Raw genomic sequence first — 21,142 nt, forward strand, 5'->3', positions numbered from 1 at the left:
TGCAACATTTCTGTTGGAAACTCTGAAAGAGTTCAGGATTATTGAGCAACAACTTGTTTACGCTCGTCGTCTTCTTCTGAAGAAATATTTCATCAATCCGATTGAAATCAATCTGATGAGGGAGTCCAGCTGGCATGTTTACATGGACAGAAGATGAAGTCATCCAAAACGTAGCGACTGTACACAGTGGTTTTAGTCTTTGTTTGGTAGTTCTGGCATAACTCTGGTTATTTTCAGTAGGGAAAGGCCACTAGTGACCAGAAACTGACTGTCACCTGGCCTTGTGGTGTGAACACAACCATCTCTCTCTGAACGTGGAAAAGACGAAGGACATTGTTGTGGACTTCGGGAGAACGCGCCCCCAGCATGCACCTCTGACCATCAATGGTGCTACAGTGTAGAGAGTGAGAAGCACCAAATTCCTGAGTGTACATGTCATAGAGGACCTCTCCTGAACACTCCATTACTGGCCAAGAAAGCCAATCAGTGCCTCTATTTCTTGCACAAAGGCACCATAAAGAGCATCCTAACCAGCAGCATCACCGTGTGGTACAGCGCCTGCTCCATGTCCTGCAGGAAGACCCTCCAACACATCGTGAGAGCAGCTGAGAAGATCGTCGGTGCCACTCTCCCCTCCCTGCAAAACATCTACACCTCTCACCTCACCCATAAAGCCCTTTGCATCACGAGAGACCCCACCCACCTGTCAAACAGCTTCTTCAACCTGCTGCCATCAGGAAGGAGACCACAGAGCCTGCGGGCCAGGACCAGCAGACTGAGGGACAGCTTCGTCCACCAGGCTGTCAGGATGCTGAACTTCTTTTGTTATATTCTTGAATTTCATGCACCTTGGTTTGAGAGAATTGTAATTTTAATTCTCTGTTCATCCTGTACATGCTGCAGAATTGACAATAAAGCAGACTGGGACTTTAAGGAGTTAGATTTTAATGTTTTTTGTGAAATTTTTTTTTGCAAATTACATTGTTTTATGTTTTTGGATTGTCTAGTGATGTTAGTTATCCATCCATCCATTTTCTTCCGCTTATCCGGAGTCAGGTCGCGGGGGCAGCTGCCTAAGCAGGGAAACCCAGACTGCCCTCTCCCCGGCTACATTCACCAGCTCATCCAGAGGGATCCCGAGGCGTTCCCAGGCCAGCCGAGAGATGTAGTCTGTCCAGCGTGTCCTGGGTCTGCCCCGGGGCCTATTTCCGGTGGGACATGCCCGGAACACCTCACCAAGGAGGCGTCCATGAGGCATCCTGACCAGATGCCCGAGCCACCTCATCTGGCTCCTCTCACTGTGGAGGAGCAGCGGCTCTACTCTGAGCCCCTCCCGGATCACTGAGCTTCTCACCCTATCTCTAAGGGAGAGACCAGCCACGCTGCGGTGAAAACTCATTTCGGCCGCTTGTATTCGCGATCTTGTTCTTTCGGTCACTACCCACAGCTCATGACCATAGGTGAGGGTAGGAACGTAGATCGACCGGTAAATCGAGAGCTTTGCCTTTTGGCTCAGCTCCTTCTTCACCACGACCCCTCACCCCTCATGTTAGTTATTATGTTTTATTATTGACTATTAATGTGGGTATTTTGTAGTTTAAATGAGAGTATACTGTGATTATATTATATCATCTCCTTGCGTTTAGGTATCCATGTTTGTAGTTCTTTGTGTTTTTTTCTGTTTCCAATGGGAGCGATGTTGATGGAAAGTTCCAGGTGGAGAATTCCTATTAGTGGAATTCCTCCACTATAAAGAAACCTTGAACGCATATTGATGAATCACATAGTCAGAAAGTAAACATGCGCTAAGTTCTTATTAAAGCAACATTTATTCCAAGTAATTATCTAATTCTGCACACATTTCTCTTTACTATGTAAATAATATAAATTATAAATACTTACAGTATGTAATAGCCATCTTGAGGTGTTTAATGTTAAAGGCTTTTGGGGACATCATTACAGTTAAGTGTTCTCTGAGACATTCTTTTAAAATGAGAATTTATAAAATATTTTGGTTCTTAAATGGCTTAATACAATAGTAGGAGTATCACTGGCAATTTTTAGTTAAGACTACCATGATGCAGTCCTGTAGGTACACATTTATATACTGAAATCTTGTTAGCTAATGATCAAGTCTTATTTCCTCCATGAGTGGTCAAAGATGAGCCATAAAACATGTTACTATGCCAATACTTTTCTCTTGCATAAGGACAGTACAGTGATGCAAATGAAGATTTGACCCTGATGTGTGTCAAATGAGTTTGCTGTTCACTGTGATCCATGTTGGAGTGGTGCGATGTTGCCTTTGGCTTAGTGAGGAGGGTTGGAGGGATGGGGGTGAACTGGAGCACAGCTCTGAGCCATAGGCAGAAATACCAGGCCTAAGTAGGACATGTCATGAAATGGGGCTGGTGGTGGTTGTACATCTCTGACAGTAAAGCAGTAACAAGAGGCAACTTGAGAAGTTGGTCAAACCTTTTAAACAGCCAACAAGGATTATTTTTTTCCCTGCAATAATAAACTTTTCCAAGTATATTTGTTCTGTATTTGTACAAACCTTTCAGTGAATCGTTTATTTGTGCATGCCAGATATCATCAATTTATGTTTTTGTCAGTACAATTTATGTTTGACCACCAACTCTAAAGTAATAATACAATTTTAGGCAATTTACAGATGTATTCACTCCCGGATGTTAAAAGAAACCACCTAAAAAGGCCAAACATGGCAATGATTCAAAAGGAAAAGCCAAAAGGTGACAAATATATGCATCGGCTATCTTTATACAACCTCCAACACATTGCTGGGAACTGCCAATGGTAACTTGTACTCCATACTTTATATTCCTCAAAAGCAGTGAAGGCAGCAATAGCGAGGTTGTTCCTATACTGTATGCCTTCAGCAATCTTTATAGACTTTTTCCATTACCATGATTTATGTCAGAAGCTGTAAAAAGCAGGACTCATTTCTCATGGACTGCTGTGTGCTTTTCTTGCAGGAGACTAATGAAATTGTGGCCATAAAGAAATTCAAGGACAGTGAAGGTAAGAGGGTTCTCGTTGTCACGAAGGGGCAGTTGGGCTGTTAATTGTCACTCCATCCTCTTTGTTTCTGCTGGCCTGCATCCCGTATTATTCACCACAAAGAAGCTCATCATGACTTTTCTCTCTCTTCTGTCTCCGTCTTGTCAGAAAATGAGGAGGTTAAAGAAACAACACTACGGGAGCTTAAGATGCTTCGCACACTCAAGCAGGAGAATATTGTGGAGTTGAAGGAGGCCTTCCGCAGAAGAGGGAAGCTATATCTTGTTTTTGAGTATGTGGAAAAGGTAAGCATCATCTACAGAGAGGGTCTTTTTCAAGTCCTCACTGGGTTCTGGCTATTTTATTTTTAAGATAATTTAACTTAATTTAATTTCATTTAATTTGATCTAAATTTATTTAAAATAATTTATTTTAATATTTTATTTATAAATTAATTAAATCAAATAGTTATATCATATAAAATTTTAATTTTGCTTGCCCTTAGAACATGCTTGAGCTGCTGGAGGAGTTGCCTACCGGTGTGCCGACTGAAAAAGCACGGAGCTACATCTTCCAGTTAATCAAAGCTATTCACTGGTGCCATAAGCATGACATTGTCCACAGAGGTAAAATCTCTGTTTTTTTTCTTCATTTTCTTTATTTAATCACATAATGAAAAAACATAAAGGGGGAGACAATGATTGTGGGACAGAGAGGAAATCATGAGGAAATCAAAGGGCAGCACCGTCCAGGACTGTTCGTTTTAGCGTCAAATATGAAAACATGCCCAATTTTTTTCTGTTTGGAAATGCAGATTTTTAAGGTGGCCTGATGGATTGTAACAAACCTTTATATTGTTGACAAGACAAGCTTTTGGTGAATCACTGGCAGCAGTTCAAGGAACCAGATGGCCCATGTGAGCTTTTGGCACTGAAAAAGCAACAGAGCAGGCATCCAAACGGCCTGCAGGATCCCCAGGCACACACATGACACTGTTTGGTGATTTTGGGGGGGTTACAATCTGTGCATTTTTCCTGATATAAGTAATTTCCCTGGATTTTTTTTTAAAGATAAATCATTCATGTAGTCATCTCAATGAGGTGAACATGTGGAGGCAGAAATTCATGCAAGTGATGATGTAATGAAGCTGCCCACCGGCCAACTTACTCCCCATCTGTGTTCTTCCTCCTCAGACATAAAGCCAGAAAATCTTCTCATCAGTTCCGATGACATCCTCAAGCTTTGCGACTTTGGTGAGCACCTCTATTAAATCCTCAAGCTGTAAGAAAGGTGGCCAAACACTCAGAGCTGTGATGTAAAGGGAGTCTTTTCAACAGATGCTATATTTGTCTGAAAGCGGTGCTTCACGAATGAAGCCGGCAGGTCATGTGGTTATCTCAGGCTCTGGATGCGTCCCTCTGCTGCTTCTCATGCAGCTGCAGTGCATTCTTCTCTCATCCCTATTAATGAAACATGTTGGGAAACAAGTGTGTGATCATGCTTTGATTCAGTCTCGTGGCACCACAACATGCAGAGGGAAACGTAAAACATGCCATAGCCAACATCATGTGGACAATCTGGAGTGAGAGACTAAAGACGTGCTGTTTGCTCTGTGTCAGAGCAGAAACGGCCAAACAGACTCGGCTGCAAAGGTTTACATTCAGGGCTGTGTCTTCCTGCACAGTCATTTTCATCATGTGTTGTTTTGGTTGCTGAAGAGACCAAGCAGCTTTGAGTAATGACCAGTTTGACTCGACTGCATCCACATAATTCAGCATTTTTAAAGGAGTTCAGACTATGAAATGATAAAAGTCAGGACTGTCACATCGAAAGTGCAACACAATGTGTCTTTAAGAGTATTTACTCAGACACAAGCATGAATGGATGTTTAAGTTAAATTAGGTGATATATTATGTAATCTTCTCAATCAACAGGAGGAATTTCTCGGAGAGGAAACCGACAAATCCAGCTGGCTCAGAACAAAAACTAGAGGGAAAAACAAAGACAGAATTAAAATAACAAAGAAAGTCAATGATAGATACAAAAGGGGAAATATAATGACAGATAATGGGATGAAAATAAATTATAAGATAAAAACTAATATAAAGATATTTATTTGATTGATTTATACATAGTATTTGTTAAAGTGCCATGTATGTCTATCTATCAATAGATGGATGGATGGATGGATGGATGGATGGATGGATGGATGGATGGATGGATGGATGGATGGATGGATGGATGGATAGATAGATAGATAGATAGATAGATAGATAGATAGATAGATAGATAGATAGATAGATAGATAGATAGACAGATAGATAGATAGACCCAAATAGAGAAAAATACAAATTGAAAAGAGTAATAATAAAAAATTATTTACAAATTAATAATATAAAATGCATACATATATAGGTGAAAATGAATAGAATTAAATAAATCAAACAAATAAAAAGAAATAAACTTTAAAAGAGGCCAGATGTGGTAGAGTTATGATGCAATAATTAGCTTAATATACTGTGACTAATGTTGTCATTAACTTTACAGAAATAAAAACATGTCCGCAGATGTTGGCAGTTAATTACTGCTGATTTACTGCAAGTGTTGCTGTTTATGAATTAAATGTTTCCTGTTTATATGTGAGCTTTAAAAGTCCTCTGTCTGTGGACTTTAATCTTACTAAACTAAGAATCTCCTGGATGTATTTTGTTACGTAATATACAGAAATATGAGTGGCATTGAACTTTTCATCTAACTCTTGTCAACTAATTCTCTAAAGCTGCTTCAGGATAATGATTAAATCTTTTCGAATCTAATCTATATTTTTCAATCTAATATTGCTTAAACACTTTCCAGTTCTAATTTGATTACAGTACAGTTGCTGTACCAGTACAAGTTCCCCTTCATCAGTAGCATGGTATGTCTGTTACATCAGTGCAGCTTTTACCTAACACACCTACTTTGCAGCATAATGAGCGTTCAGAGAGCTACCCAGCTGAAGTCATTTTTAGGTTTCTAAGCATGCAGAGCGTATCAAAAAGCTCCTCATTAAACAACATTGCTCACTCTGTCTTCTTTTGCCAGGCTTTGCACGTAATCTTTCTGAAGGAACTGATGCCAATTACACCGAGTATGTGGCCACTAGATGGTACCGCTCTCCAGAGCTCCTGCTTGGGTATTACCATTATTTTTATTATTTTCTAAGCTTTGTTTGGGAATCTTGTGATTGCACTGACACATTGTTTTATTTACTATTTTTATGCCTTTCTTTCATTATCCATGCCCTAAATCTGTGGTCACAGGGCTCCTTACGGGAAGGCGGTGGACATGTGGTCAGTAGGATGCATCTTAGGAGAGCTGAGTGACGGGCAGCCACTGTTCCCGGGAGAGAGTGAGATCGACCAGCTCTTCACCATCCAGAAAGTGTTGGGGCCCCTGCCACCAGAGCAGATGAAGCTCTTCTATAACAACCCCCGCTTCCACGGGCTGAGGGTAAAGTCAGGCCTCCCTTCATCACTCTTTACCCTCATCCTACTGAGCGATGCCTCCATGTTGCTCTTGTTACTGCTTCTCTTCCTCATCACTCTTGACTTAATCTCCTCACTCCTTTGCTGGATTTTTCTGCCTCCTCCTCTTTGGTTTCTTCCCTTATTTATTTTCACTCCCTGCTATGTCTCTACACTCTCGTCTTATTTTTTTTTTTTTTAGCCGAGTTTGCCGTGCCGTGACTGATTGGATCACAGTGACTCATCGTGTATCAAGTATCCTGTGTGCGCTGTGAAGGAAGGCTGTGATAAGTCTTCTGTGGCAGGCTGCCGGTAGATCAGACCTGGGTCGTCCTTTCCCTCCCTTTCCCTGCCATCAACCAATCCTCTGACAGTGAAATCCCCCTGACATAGTTAAAAATTTTGGTAGTGTGGAGCCTGATTAAGCTCAGAAATACACAAGTTGTTTTTCTGCAGGGAACAGGTCTCTGCAGTAAAACAGGCAAACGATGGACATTGCGCACCTGCTATTTTTAGGACTAGCTCAATGAAAATCCCTACCTCCACAATATTTCTGTGCTTGTTTTGATATAAGCAGTCAGCCTGCTAACTTATGCACATTTGCTCCAAGAAGATAAGAATTTCTGCTTTTCTGATAAGAATCAGAAATGCAGGATGTGTGATGACTGTTTAATCACGCTGTCCACCTACAGTGTGCTTTCTGTAACACTTGGAAATGTGTGATGTAAAAAGAACAGCTTCTGGTTGTGAGAAGCGGTCATCCAGTCCACACCCTGTGTGGGAATGTTGAAAAACCTTCAGCAGAGCATGTGCAAAAAATTTACAAGCAGGGGGTAATTTAAATAGCAAAAAGAAAACTCAACTGAAACAGCCAGCTGATAAAAAACAATCAGAAAAAGTAGCATGCACCCTGTGCTCTTCGGGGATCCCCTTGGAGGACCCCAAAGAGCACAGGGGGTCCCTGAGGCTTTGAACATTAGAGCCATTGTGATTAATGTCCACAAATTGTCCCTATTTTAAGGAGAAAAAGTAAGGCTATATGTTTAAACTTTGGCTTTATCAAAGGACAGGACTCAACTAGAATACATTATATATGGGGAGAATCTCACTTTTGAAAGCCTTAAAACTAGCGTGGTTTCAGCACAGGATGGAGCAGGTGCATGAAGGGGGTGCCCGAGGAAAAAAAGGTTGGGAACCACTGAGATAGACCAATAATTTACCAGGGCAGAGCATGACCAGAGCCTGTGGGTTAGATCGGCAGGGCTATTTCAACATTAGTCACAATTTGCACCTAAATGGGAATACATTTTTGTAAGTCTTGCTTTAGAAAATGGGGTCAATGTAAGACCTTAAATTGTATATTTAATTTTACACAAGAGGTGCTCAGTAAGGCACTGTTCTTAATATCTTCATCTATTTCAGCTCTCAGCTCCTCCACCCAGCTTGCTCTTATTTTCACAAGAGCTGTATTTTTAAGAAATTATATTTCTTTATCTTTAAAATGAGTCTTTTCAAGATAAAGGTACATCGTAATTCTATCAGTGGTCCTTAAGGTCCCTTCGCAACTTGTTTCAAGTCTATCTGATCCCATCTGAATTAATCTGACATAATCAGGACAGCACAACCTGCCTACATGAGGCCACACAGAGGATGTGAGGTAAAATCAAGTCATCAGGTCAAGAGGATTGTATATAAATCTGTGAGACAAGATCAGATCAAGGCACAGATCTGGGAAAGCAAAGAAGAGCGTTTATGCAGCATTAAAGAGCCTAAAAGAGCAGCACTCATCAAAATTCACTAGTAGACTCTTTAGATCTGCCTGTCGAGTCAAACTGAGGGATCAAGGACGAAGAACTTTGTTCAGACAGGTAACGAAAAGCTGGTACTCATTGCCTATCAGGATGTGATGGTGGAGTGGTCAGACTGGAGCCATTACTCTCTAAAAGACACATGACAACCCACTGAGAGCTCGTCAAAAAGCACTTTCTGTATTTTCAGATCATAAGAAGTAAAATCCTCGACATGTGTCAAGAAATAGAAAGCAATGGATAGGTACCAAGCGATGGGGCTGGATACTTGCTGTGTATAAACAGGGTGCTATAATTTGTTTGTTTTTTAAAACATTAACGAAATACTTCACTTACTGCTGGTATGTTCTAATTGAAGCTGAGGAGGAAGTGGTGAAATTGAGGAGGCGTAAAGTTATGAGCTTTCTTCTCTGCCATCTTTCTGTTTGTGTAGCATTGCATTCTGGGATAATAGGCTGCCCAAAATCCACATAAGTCACCTCTGATGCATCCTCGATGAAATGGGTGCAGCAAGTACACATCTGGGAATTTGGAGCGTACTTGTCTGGATGCGTAAACATATTGAGAAACAGTCCATGTGTGACAAGAACAGGAAGTAAACTTAGCTTAATACACAAGAGGAAAACCTCTACAACGTACAACAAGATGGACAAAGACTCCACCAATCAAAATCCATAGACTGGCACTGGGAATTACAAGAAAACAAGGTACTGGCCACAAAACTGTGGACGGATATCCTGAACTGGGTCTTCTAAAGTGAGACATCAACAAAAACCTAAACCTACAGTAAGATAAAAATTGTTGACACTTTCATTCGCCATTAAATTTAAGTAACTTCTTTGCTTGTGTTGTTAAGTAGCAGTTCTGGTTATTCACACCATTTCGAATGAATTGTGCGAGTATAGAATTTATTACATTTACTTCTGTAAGTTCTGTAGCAAAAGGAAAACAACAGCTGGGATCATTGTTTTTCCATTTTTTTGACATACTTTCGCCATACAGTGCCAGTATGGCCATTTAGGAGACCTTGCCTGAACCTGAACCCTCTCTAAATTTGTTCTGCTTTAGAGGTTATTATTATTGGTTTTTGCAGAGATAACGTTCTCATATTGTTCTATGATCTGACAGATATTTAGATTAGTGGTTCTTAATTAAATAACCTAAAACATTAAAAACAACCTGTAATTTCTGGAGAAAAATAAGCACAGTTTCAATATTTTGAGTCAGTTATAAATAAATGTTTTTATTTACATATTCTATTTCTATTTATTTTTTATTTATTTGACATTTCTTTATATATAACTTATGTAGAAATATAATATATATTTATATTCTAATGCAAATATTAATTTATAAAAATATTTTTATTTAAAGTTTAATTGTAAAATTGAACTATTATATTTATTTTATAAACACTTTTATCATCTTCATATATATTAAATATATTTTATTTATTATATTAGATTTTTATCAAAAATTTTATTATTATTATTATTATTATTATTATTATTATTATTTATAATTTCTTATTTTATTTAGTATTTTATTGACATTTAGATTTTATTTATGTTACCTATTTAGTCATTTACATGTACGTACCCCCCATCTGAGAAACACTGGTTTAGAGCTAAAGCTGCATCATTCCAAAGAGATGTTCATATTCATCCTGAAAGTGTTTTTTAGGCAAAACTGAAGATTTTTTTTATTTGTGCTATGTGTCATCATTTTTTATTCTTCCATTTTCGAGCAGATGCCAAAATATAGGCACAGATCTAAAAGGGTTGAAGTAGTGATTTTTCATTCAGTACTCACATGGACAACCCTGAAGGTATCATTGTCTATTATTGCTGTAGTTTCCTGCCGTGAACCACCCCCAAACGCTGGAGCGAAGATACCTGGGAATCATCGGTGGAGGCCTGCTTGACCTGCTGAAGGTAAGAATCACAGGTCTGGTGGGGATGTGTATTGCTGCTGAGGGAATGGGTTCATTCATTTACCATTTAACCGTCCGTCGAGGGCAGGTGTCCTGCAGGTTTTAGAAGTTTTCTTGCTGCAGCACACCTGTTTGTAAACAGCTAGATGTCAGACTCTGCACAAGTCTGCTAATTATCCATTGATTTGAATCAGGTGTGTTGCAGCTGGGAAACCTGCATGACACCAGCCCTCGAGGACCAGGACTGAGGATCTCTGTACATTGTGCCATTATCATTGTGTTTACATCGTGACTGTACAATGCCGTCGACATCTCCAGGTTCCCATCTTCAGTTCCAGCACTGCTTATTGCTGCGTCTGCACTGTAAACAGGAGCTCTGTGTCAAGAATGTGGGCTGTGCTCGTGCACTTGGGCTTTACCCTGCAGATAATGACTCACTCTAAACATAAATTTACACCAGGACTGACTTCAGAGACGACAGGCATCACTCTCATTAATAATCACAAATTAATTTAACCAAATATGTTTGCAAACTGCTTCTCTGCTTCTCTATTGCGATATGACATGAAAAGAGTCACATTTTTGGCTTCTGCTGTTGCCCCAAATAGATTAGAAAAGTAGCTTTCACTGTAGGTTTGAGTGGAGACAGATTAATAATCGAGTAAGAAAAAAAGCAAATGTCATGAATCATATTTCATATGATTGTTTGGCTTGTTTTGGTGACTGTAGGATGCTGTTAAATGCAACAGCAGGCTGACTTTCATGGTAATGACGATGACTCACAGGAGCATGACTGTTTCGGTTGTTTGTGAGGTCTGAATGTTCGGGGTGTCTTGAGAACTCACTGTTTCCTTCTATGTGTTGTCTTCTCAGAACCTCCTATTACTGAACCCTACCGAGCGCTTTCTCACAGAGCAGTGCCTGAACCACCACACCTTCCAGACCCTGCGGCTGGTGGAGCGGCCTGGCCCACCAACTCCCACACCTGTACGCTCCTCCAAGAGGAAGCCTCACCATGGAGACAACAACACCCCCAGCAGGTCAGCGGTGAACACTCTAGTGTGTATGCAGCGTTCTTGTCACTATCTACCTGATATTTAAATGTGCATGTTAATGCCTCCTTATATTGTGACCAGTTCAGGTAACACCATCCTAAAGACCTTTATTCACATTATCTGCAACAGTCATTACCAAGTGGCATTTCTGCAAAATGTCTTGACCTTTGTAAGAAAATTTAGGCATTTCCTGCCCAGTTGGTGATTTAGAGTCTTCTGTCCTGTAATGGTCTGGCCCGATGAATGCTATATGAAGGGATAATTTCCTGCAGAAAAAAAGAAACATTTATATCCTGTAGGAAATACACTCCCCTCTCATATTGAACTTCACTGCTAAAACATATTAAATATTTAAATGATTTCACAGAATCCTCAAAGTTTACCAAGTATTTTGAACAACAGAGTCCACAATTACTTTATTTGTGCAATGCATTCTGGGTCAGTGATGTCATCTGACCTTCTTTGATAGCGATTGTTGCAACTGTGACCAGCAAGTGGTAAAGATATTGATTCAAAGCCCAATGAGCTGGGTGTCTGTTGCTTTTTCTTATAAGAAAGGGTGGAACAAGATTGTGAAAACTGAAAAAAAAGCTTACCTAATTATTATTTTTTTATTTAAATTTTATTTAAACAACAAACAAAAGCAGTCCCCGGCAAGCTCCTTTTGATAGCACTCTTGTTCTCACCTGCTTTGAGCGTCACAGCCAGATGACAGAATGACTTCGTTGATACAAAATGGCTTACTCTTTTTTGGTGTTGGGCTATGCCTCCATTATTGTATGTCAGGACACATTCTACAGTTAACAAAATTTCAGGGGCGTTGTAAAGTAATTTTGCCACACCCTCTTTTGAAAGTCTTAAGATTGAAAAAATTCCAGTGAGCTTGTATTTTGTAAAAATTTCATGAGTTTTGATGCAGATTCAGGCCTTTGAACCTTTGCACCGCATCTGCGCTCATACCTAAATATGTCTGTGCTTGCTTGGGGTGGCTAATGCCCATTTCAAGGAAGACCTGAAACACATTAAAGGGCATTGAAAACACTATTTAAATCTGGTACTTACCAGCTGAGACTGGTGTTTCCAGCCTGAGCTGACAAACAATAAACTCATGACTGACCTGCTTCCCAGACATTCGTAGAGATGAAATCAGTAAATCAAGTTGAAGTTTTCTTTGCTTTTTTGTTTCTTTTTCTTTTTCTTTTTTTCTGGTTAAGACAACAACTTCTTCTTCTACAGCAGTGGTGGTATAGGCTACAGGTGACAATACAATCTACTTGCCTAAACTTTATTTTTGTTTTTTTTTGCTTTAACAGTGAATTGAATCTGAATTATGGTGCCTCTTTTGCTTTTGGTTTCATATTGAAAGGCATGAAGGAAAGGAAAGCAAGTCTTAGAGCTTTTCTACAAACAGATGGAGCAAAAACAGGTTCCTAAAGATATGAAGATGTGTTCTCGTCTGTGTTCTCGTCTTCCCTGAACCATCTCTTACTTCTGCTGCAAAGACAGAGCTTAAAACTGCTGCTTGTTTTATTAGGCACCCATAACAAAATGTTGTATTTATTATAATGATGAAGGAGCGTTATGACCACTATTATTCTGCTCTTTGTGGTTAATGCTGAGAGCTTGTGTGGACCAATTATACCACATCCACTTACTGTAATGATGAGGACCTGCTCTCTCCTTTATTACCATCGAAAGGCAGGTGTTGCACAGACCATTGGCTTTACTCTACTCTCTAATGTCTTCAAATGTTGTCTTAGCCACTTCTGCTGCTCTCGGATTCAGGCCAAGCAGAAATTAGTTTATCCTATTATAGGATGTAACTCTGATAAGCCATACAAGACAGTAGTCAGGGTTTATTTTAATAAAGTTTAGTTAAAATGAATCCTTAAAACTCCCAGCATTTTTTTGTTTTTGGTGTCCCTGTCATTTTTTATGTAAAAATAAAACAGGTATAAGGTTCATTGCAATAATCCAATCGTGATTAAACAAAAGCCTGAATAATGATTTCCAGTTCAGGACATGACACAATGGAGCTAAGCTTGGCAATATTTCTCAAATGATAAAAATAAGAATGAACTAGAGACTTGACATGTGCATTCAAAGTAAAACCCAAATTAAAGGTTTCGTCAAGGTTCCTAACAGAGGATTTAGCAAAGGAACCAAGAGGTCTTCTTTATCCCAAACATGCAAATTTGTAGTACAAATGTAATAATTTAAGTTTTGTCTTGATTTAATGGAAGAAAACTGTCTGCTACCACAATTGAACAGAGTTGAGGTATTTTAGCAAACTGTGGAGTTTAGACGAGGTGTACAACTATATATCATCTGCATAGCAGTGATAAGAGATGCTTTAAGTACAATAAAAACAGCAGAGGCCCCAAAACAGAACCTTTATTAGCATAGATGACTATAACTTTTGTTATTTTTTGTTCTTTCAGACAGACATAGAACTTCCTTGTCACATGTTGATCTTTGGCTGCTCCTGATTAGATATTACTGTCAATTTAATCTATCTGGTGATCAAAGGTTTGATAGTAGGTGGCTTCATCATAATTTCTGGTATAAATACAGGTACCTAAGTAACATATTAGTGATAGTGATCATTTTTTATTCTGAAAATGTGATAAATATTGAGAAATTGTTGATAATATAAGCAATAGCTCTCGGGGGCGTCTGCGATTAGTGGAGTTTCATGGGTAAAATATGGCTTTAATTTTCTTCACAATTTAAAACCATAGAATTGACAAAATGGCTTCTACATGTATAAGATGATATCCTTGCTCTCTGTTTATGCACAGGAGCCATGGGGGGAAGAGCTCAGGAAGCCACCGCTCCAGCAGCAGAGAGTGCTCCAGCTTACCCCGACATGAGGACATCCACCCTAGCAATGACAGCTTTCTCAACGGCAACATGCCTGCAGCCATCAACCTCAGCCCTACCCTGCATCCCAAGAATTACCAGCCACAGATCTTCAACCACTCCACCGCCTGCAGTATGGACCTGGCCAGCAGCAACTTGTCTCATTTGCACAGTCCAGGTGACACCAAGAGCAAGGGCGATTTTGAGATGAACTTGGGGTCCAAGGTGTCGGACGGTCCTGGAGCCAAGTACCTCAAATCCAACTTCCGCTCACAGCAGAACCGCCACTCTTTTGTGGAAGGGAAGACCAACACACTTCAATCGGGGGAAAAACACGGACGACACAGCTTCATGGAGTCCCACAGCTCCACGCCCTCCTCTTCCAAGTTTGCCTACCTGAACTTATCTAAGAGCTATGGGACACTTAGCGATGCAAAGTCAGTGGGGAACTTAAACGATATTCACCTGTATGCAGATGAACCCACGTCTCGCTTTTTTCCTTCCAGCTGTCTTGACCTCACAGCTCCCAGCAGCCCAGCATCTCGCAGGGTGGAAAGACTGGGACCCAGCACAGCTGGCCGAGGAAACATGCGTTCAGAAAGAGAGAGCAACACACTGGACTCCTCCTACAGGCGCTCCTCCACCCGCCATAAGACCTCAGAAGAGGCAAAGTCACCAGATGCCCTTGATCCCGGGGAAGGTAGCATGGAAAGAATCCACGGCCACTCATTGTCCACCCCACATGACCCTCTATCTTACAACCAGGGATACACCAGCCCCTTCTCCTCTCAGCAGCGACCTCATCGCCACTCCATGTATGTACGAAGGGATCACCAGAGGACACACGGTGCAGACGAGGGGCTGTCAGTCGGGCAAGGAATGCCCACCAGAGCCAGTAGCCTCCAGCTCTTGTCTCCACAGCTGCAACACCGCACACTGCCCCGCCACTCTGGAAGCTCCTCCAGAGAAGAAGACATGAGCAGGGTCAGTGATCAGCCCATAGCAAACCTTCTCCAAACTTGAAGAACGCCTAAGCCCACTGGAGTTAATCACATCAAATTCAGACACCAGTTTGTGCTGGATAACTCTGTCGTAGTTTGTCCAGTAATGCAGTCAGAATTTACTCTTGCTTCATTTAAGAATGTCCTTGGTCTGTGCCGAGGTTTTTAGGTCAGATCTGGTGTCCTAGGGTAAACATGACTTCGACTTCATCTGTGAACTCTGCATGTACTATGAAAGTAGTTTTCTTGTTAGGATATGAGCTGAATCATGCTATATTGTGTATTTATATATACTGTATATACACATATAGTATATATAGTGTGTGCATGTGTGTATTTGTATGTATGTGCTGCAATGCTGAGCTTTCTTCACACTTCATCATGTCTCCATTAACAGAGTGAACAGGCACCCACTGAGGTCACCCACAGCAGACCCCCAATAAGAGACTCCACAAGGGACAACACCGCATCTTTTCACACACAACGGCAAAAAAGCGAGGTCCGACATTCTGCCTGCACCCACCACTCCCCACCCACATCCAGTCTTCCAAGAGCGGATGTGGGTGGATACTGCTGTCATGAACTGCTATCCATCTCTCTTTCTCTGTCTCTGCTTCAGATGCCTCCTCATTTTCTATGTTGCTTTGCTTCCTTCTAATGTGACTTCTTATGATAGCATAGCAAAGCTCGTTATCACAGCAGGTTTCAGTTTGATTCCAGAAGGCATGCGTAGCCTCCGCAGATGTTTTATTATAACGACCATTCGTAAGTCAATACACCCACATGTTTTTCTCTTCCTTCAGGTAAATAAAGGTATAATTTCAGACGGAGAAGCATGCACTAAAACTGTGGTTTTATATGATTAGTTCTTGTGTTGTGACTTAGGTTGGCTTATATCACGATCAGCAAACTGAAGATGGGGGCTCTTCCAAAGAGAACCGTAACATCTACAGCGAGTCCATGCCAAGGCGGGTGGGCAGCTTCTACAGAGGTTTGTTAAGTCAGGAGTGATCTCTCAGACTGTGAGCTCAAAAACTCAATTTACATCCGGGCACTTTCCAGTTTATTAATTCTTTTTTTTAACTTCCTGCTACAGTTTATATTTGTAAAAAAATCCAGCAACATATATTTGAGCATTTGACATGAACACATTGTTCATAATTAATGGGTAAATGGCTAAGATTTAGCCAATAACATTAACTAAACTCAGCAGCTGCAACATGCTGAAAAGTTGGGAGATAATCAGTGTTGCACTTTGCTTTAAATTAAAAATGTACACTAAGACAATAAGAAAATTAGTAAAGTATTTTTTTAAAATCAGTTTCCCTCTGGGATTTATAAAGTATTTTTAATTTTATTTCCATTTGGATTCATTCTTTGGGGAACAAGAATGTTTGTCACATATTCATCAACATGTTAACTTAGCTAGCTGAACTAGCAATTTCTGTTATTTTATCAAAACTAGCAATCACACTATCAGCAAAGGTGAACACACAACTACAGTAGTAGCTTAGCTAACATAGCAGCCTCACTAATAGCTACACTAATAGACACAATTTCAAAGAGGCTTGGTGAAATTGGTGTGGTCAGTCTGCTTTTATATCACAGTGAATGGGGCACCACAACCATAGACCCAGAATTTTACACGTAGTAGTTTTAATGGACAAAATTTCAGTTGCCAGCTGCAAATGGCTGCACCAATATGGCAGGATTACACCACATTCTTCTTTTTATATCTTATGAATTTTTTGTATTTTCTTTTTCTCTATTTTATCTATTAAAACATTAGTCAGGCCTTTTGAGCTCAGGTCATAGTTTTGAACTCACAGAGTCTAATTTGCTGTTTTAGCTGCATATAAATGAGAATGACAATGTTTATTGTGTTGTTAAACAGTTCCTTCACCTCGGCCAGACAACTCCTTCCATGACAGCAGGGGTCAGAGCCGCGGCTCTGGCTTGTCCGGGGATGGCAGCTCCAAACGTCAGCCTGCATTTGACCCCTGGTACTTATATCACATTACCACAACCAGAAATACTTTATTCTGTTTGCCAAAAAAACTATTTTTCTAAACCTTGACAGTATGACAGCAACACTAATTAGTTCAGTGTTTGTTGCTGTTGTTGAAACAGCGCTGTCATATTTAGCTGCATGTTGGCCAGACAACATGGTGGGTTTGACACAAATCGGGTCTTTGAAACAACATGCTCATGCTCAGTTTTTCCTTCATTTTCAGGAATGGTCCAGATACTGTAGTTTTGAATGCATCTGAGCCATCCAAAGAAAAGGAGAAGCAGGGTTTCTTCAGAGCAATAAAAAAGAAAAAGAAAAAATCTCAAATGGTAAGTTTCTTCTAAGTACCTCTACAGACAAATGGCCTGCTTTGGATGCAGAGTTTACTGCCAGTGGCATCAGTATCTTGTTTGTTGTCTTTTGACTTGCTGGATCTCTATATTCTTTGCCTCACTGGCACCTTTACAAAAGCCATTTGTTGCTGTTTTTATGTGCATCGTGCTTACCTGTGCCACCAGTCATGTGCCTTTATATTACAGATGGAAGTCCTTGATGGAAGGCCCCCTGTCATCAAGAAATGTCTTTTCCCCCTGTTTAGTCCAAAGAATAACATAAAACATAGATCCTCAGTGAGAGTCCTCCCTGTAGTGTCCTCTCCCATGGTACATGTTGTTTTACAATATCGCCTCCTAACTCTATGTAACACAAACACTGCATGTATTTTCAACATTAATCAGCACGGTGTTATTGGTTCATTTTTAGCCTGGTTTGCTTGGTTTATTTTCCAGCAATAAAGTTGTGTCTGATAAAAAAAAAAAAAAGCAAACTCATCAGATCCATTTACACAGATGCAATTAAAGTTAATATCTTCAAAAATTAAAGCAAAATCTACAAAAAAGCAAGTGTTTGTTAAGATAATAGATATTTGTTGTTGGATTTTAGACCTGTATATTTTAAATAAAACAAGGGGTTTTTCCTGTTAAAGAGATGGATCTAGCAGGTAACATCTGTGTCTGGTGTATCTGATGTGAATCACTATTTTAAAAAAAAACAAAAAAACAGCCACAACATGACAGCACGTTTCTGGTCAAGCTGCATGAGCTGAGGATGAGCGAGAGGCTTTGGCATACAAGCTTTCAGATGTAAATAAGATTTTCATCTCACCAACATCACACCAACTATTAAAATAGTATTTAAGCCTATTTCTTGATTACAAAGTATAGATGAAGGAGGTAACGGGGTGGGACAAAAATAGCTCTTAATTATAAAGGCCACCACATTTTGACGTGTTAAACTGACTGTGGGAGTATTGGTTCAGCATGAAACTGATGTATGAGGCTCCATTCATGTTTCTATTTATAAGTGACAGTTTGTTCAGATGCTGGAAGAAGGAGGAGTGAGGGGGTTTACTGCTCAAGACAGAGCATAAATAAACACAATCTGGCCAGGAGAGAGTCAGAGCCACTGGAAATGATTTCTGCTTTGTGAAGAGTAGATTATTCGAAAGTCTGAGTTGTCTTGTCTCCTCCTCAGGAACTGCTTATGGATTTGTTTTAGATGCATGCCATGTTTTCTTTTGTTTTTTTTAAATAACTGCTCTTGAAACTAATCAATACTAAGGTCTATTTCCAAAAATAACTTTACTAAAATTGATAACATGCGTCAAGGATGGCATGAAGTGCAGATGTCTTTTCTGAATGACATATGGCTAAAAGATACATTTATTTCTGTGTAAAAGGCTCCAAGTGAAGGTATGGATACAGTCATCCAGAAGTCCTCAAGGTCCTCAGGTCATCAGAGCAGTCGCCACAGGTCCCGCGATAAGAGCAGAGACCGGAACCAAGAGCGGGACCGTGATAGGGACAAGGACTGGCCGCCTGAGAAACTGTCTGATTCACACTCCCCAGTGAGTCACCAAAAAAAAAAAAAAAAATCATTGTTTGAGATGTTTAATTTCATGATGCTGATTACTTTAAGTGGGTCATGTGTCTTTCAGAGTCAGCCATTAAAGTCTCTGCGCAAGCTCCTGCACCTCTCCTCCTCATCCTCGAACCAGACGGCATCCTCTGACATGCGCTACCAGCCGCTGCCTAATTCAGCATCCACTCAAGGCGTTTTCACCGAAAGCCGGGGTCACTCAGGGGTAAGCACGCCCCAGCTTAAGAGCCGACAGACAGCCTACCCGCTGCCCGGACAGCTAGAGTCCGGCTGGCACTCATCCGCCATGGGCCGCCCCGAGGGCAACCCCTACCCAGAGCAAATGGGCATCAAGGGAGGCCAGAATGGGCACGGATTTGGACGCCCGTCCAGATCTCGCTTGCCAAACCTCAACGACCTGAAAGAGACAGCTCTGTAATATTTGTTCCCCCGCAGCTCTCTCACATCCACCTCAGCATCCTGTTTCCCTTCTGTTGCTCCTACACCTCCAACACCCTGTAAATCAGTGCACCTGCTGAACACACACACAAGCACATTATTACCAAACCTACTGTTGTAAACACTGCTTGCAAACAGGCCAAAAGCCTTTATATGTCTTAATTTTTTAAAGCTTCCATGTTTGATAGACTTTATATTATTACTTATGTAATTCTGATTATAACTTGTATCATAAAGTAAATATATTACAGACTCAGTATATATATATACATATATATATATATATATATGTATATATATATATATATGAATAGATAAAGTGTAGATTTTAAGTGTAAGTATTTTTGTTTTTATTAAATATAGAAATATAGTACATTTTACTGTGTAGTATTTCCTTAAGATTAATCTAAGGCATTCTTAACAAATAAAGACAGGTAATGTCAGTAACTTTTGTTAATCTCACCCAGGATTGTAACTCTCAGTATAAGCTGCCTGGTCTTTGGATGTGCTCTGTCATACTGGTTACAGATTCTCAAATGTGCAACTGCAAGTCAATGCAGCCTTGTTCTTACCTGTGCTGGCAATCGGACCATCTGAAAGCTCAGATCTGATTGCTCTTTTTTAGGATGTTTTAGGTTATTACGTCTTTACAAAATGCAGCCATTTTAGAAACTGTGGTGCCATAAACTAATAGTTATTCTAAACTATATTGCCCTCTGCAGGACATAATTAAGCACTGCATTTAGTGGTTTTGCAACTAACATGATCACTCACATCATGCACAATGTGTGTAAATAGTTTTATAATATAAGCAGGTATATAATTAAATTAAAACAGTAATTACACTTCACTTTCAAGTACAGCCAATCTTAAAATCAGTCTCATTTTTGGTAAAATAATGTATTGAAATGTTATTCAAGTATTACAACACACCCTAGATTTTTTATTACTTGCACTGCTTTGAGTAAAAAAAAAATTCAAGGATTCAGTTGATGGCAAAGGACATCTGAAGCTGATATTGAAGGATGTAGTTTTCACTGACTAACAAGTATTTTCTCTGTTTCTCTTTTTCACATGAACAATCTCCAAGTGGTTAATCAGTTATAAAATGCACAAATACACTTGATATAAAAAATAAAAATAACCGCTGTAAAGGTTTGATCTACGAAGTATGAATTGAGTTCTTGCTGTCATTGTTAAAAAATCATTTTTTACAGTAGCTTAGGAAACATAAAAGCCATTCTGGGTGTATAGTGCAATGATTCCCAACCTTTTTTATTTCTTTTTGAGAGAAATTCAAGGACTTCTGTCACTACCATCTATTGCTGTGTCCATCTGAATTTTTTATATTTTATTTCAGTAAAATGTGTATATTAGTACACTGAAACGATAATGTTTAAGTTAATTAGGTCAATATATTTTACCAGTCACTCTTTTTTTTCCTTTTTTTTCCTGTTTGCTTACTGAACAGTTAGCTAAGCATTTTAACAAATTATTTGCAACTTAGTACTCACGTGCATATCTTTGAAGCTTCTTTTAGCTTTTATCGGTTATTTCTGCAGCGTTTTA

The 21,142-nt window shown here is 39.8% G+C and overlaps 1 protein-coding gene across 3 annotated transcripts in view; it reads left to right on the forward strand.

The window, feature by feature from the left end:
* The window catches only part of LOC121652591 (cyclin-dependent kinase-like 5), a 50,363-nt gene extending 29,826 nt beyond the window's left edge, over nucleotides 1–20,537 (forward strand). The window contains exons 4-19 of one of the 3 annotated variants that reach the window (XM_042005439.1): nucleotides 2,997–3,042; nucleotides 3,190–3,326; nucleotides 3,527–3,647; nucleotides 4,215–4,274; nucleotides 6,106–6,196; nucleotides 6,324–6,513; nucleotides 10,189–10,269; nucleotides 11,142–11,308; nucleotides 14,125–15,169; nucleotides 15,584–15,685; nucleotides 16,072–16,177; nucleotides 17,081–17,189; nucleotides 17,421–17,526; nucleotides 17,737–17,859; nucleotides 18,936–19,103; nucleotides 19,194–20,537. In XM_042005439.1, coding sequence (XP_041861373.1) covers nucleotides 2,997–3,042; nucleotides 3,190–3,326; nucleotides 3,527–3,647; nucleotides 4,215–4,274; nucleotides 6,106–6,196; nucleotides 6,324–6,513; nucleotides 10,189–10,269; nucleotides 11,142–11,308; nucleotides 14,125–15,169; nucleotides 15,584–15,685; nucleotides 16,072–16,177; nucleotides 17,081–17,189; nucleotides 17,421–17,526; nucleotides 17,737–17,859; nucleotides 18,936–19,103; nucleotides 19,194–19,553 — 3,012 coding nt within the window. In that variant the 3' untranslated portion in view covers nucleotides 19,554–20,537. The remainder of the gene's footprint in view (nucleotides 1–2,996; nucleotides 3,043–3,189; nucleotides 3,327–3,526; nucleotides 3,648–4,214; nucleotides 4,275–6,105; nucleotides 6,197–6,323; nucleotides 6,514–10,188; nucleotides 10,270–11,141; nucleotides 11,309–14,124; nucleotides 15,170–15,583; nucleotides 15,686–16,071; nucleotides 16,178–17,080; nucleotides 17,190–17,420; nucleotides 17,527–17,736; nucleotides 17,860–18,935; nucleotides 19,104–19,193) is intronic. The other 2 variants (XM_042005441.1, XM_042005440.1) reach the window with 2 other exon arrangements.
* Nucleotides 20,538–21,142: the final 605 nt, after the last annotated feature.

Source organism: Melanotaenia boesemani, chromosome 14 (genome assembly GCF_017639745.1).
Source record: "Melanotaenia boesemani isolate fMelBoe1 chromosome 14, fMelBoe1.pri, whole genome shotgun sequence".
Classification (NCBI taxonomy): domain Eukaryota; kingdom Metazoa; phylum Chordata; class Actinopteri; order Atheriniformes; family Melanotaeniidae; genus Melanotaenia; species Melanotaenia boesemani.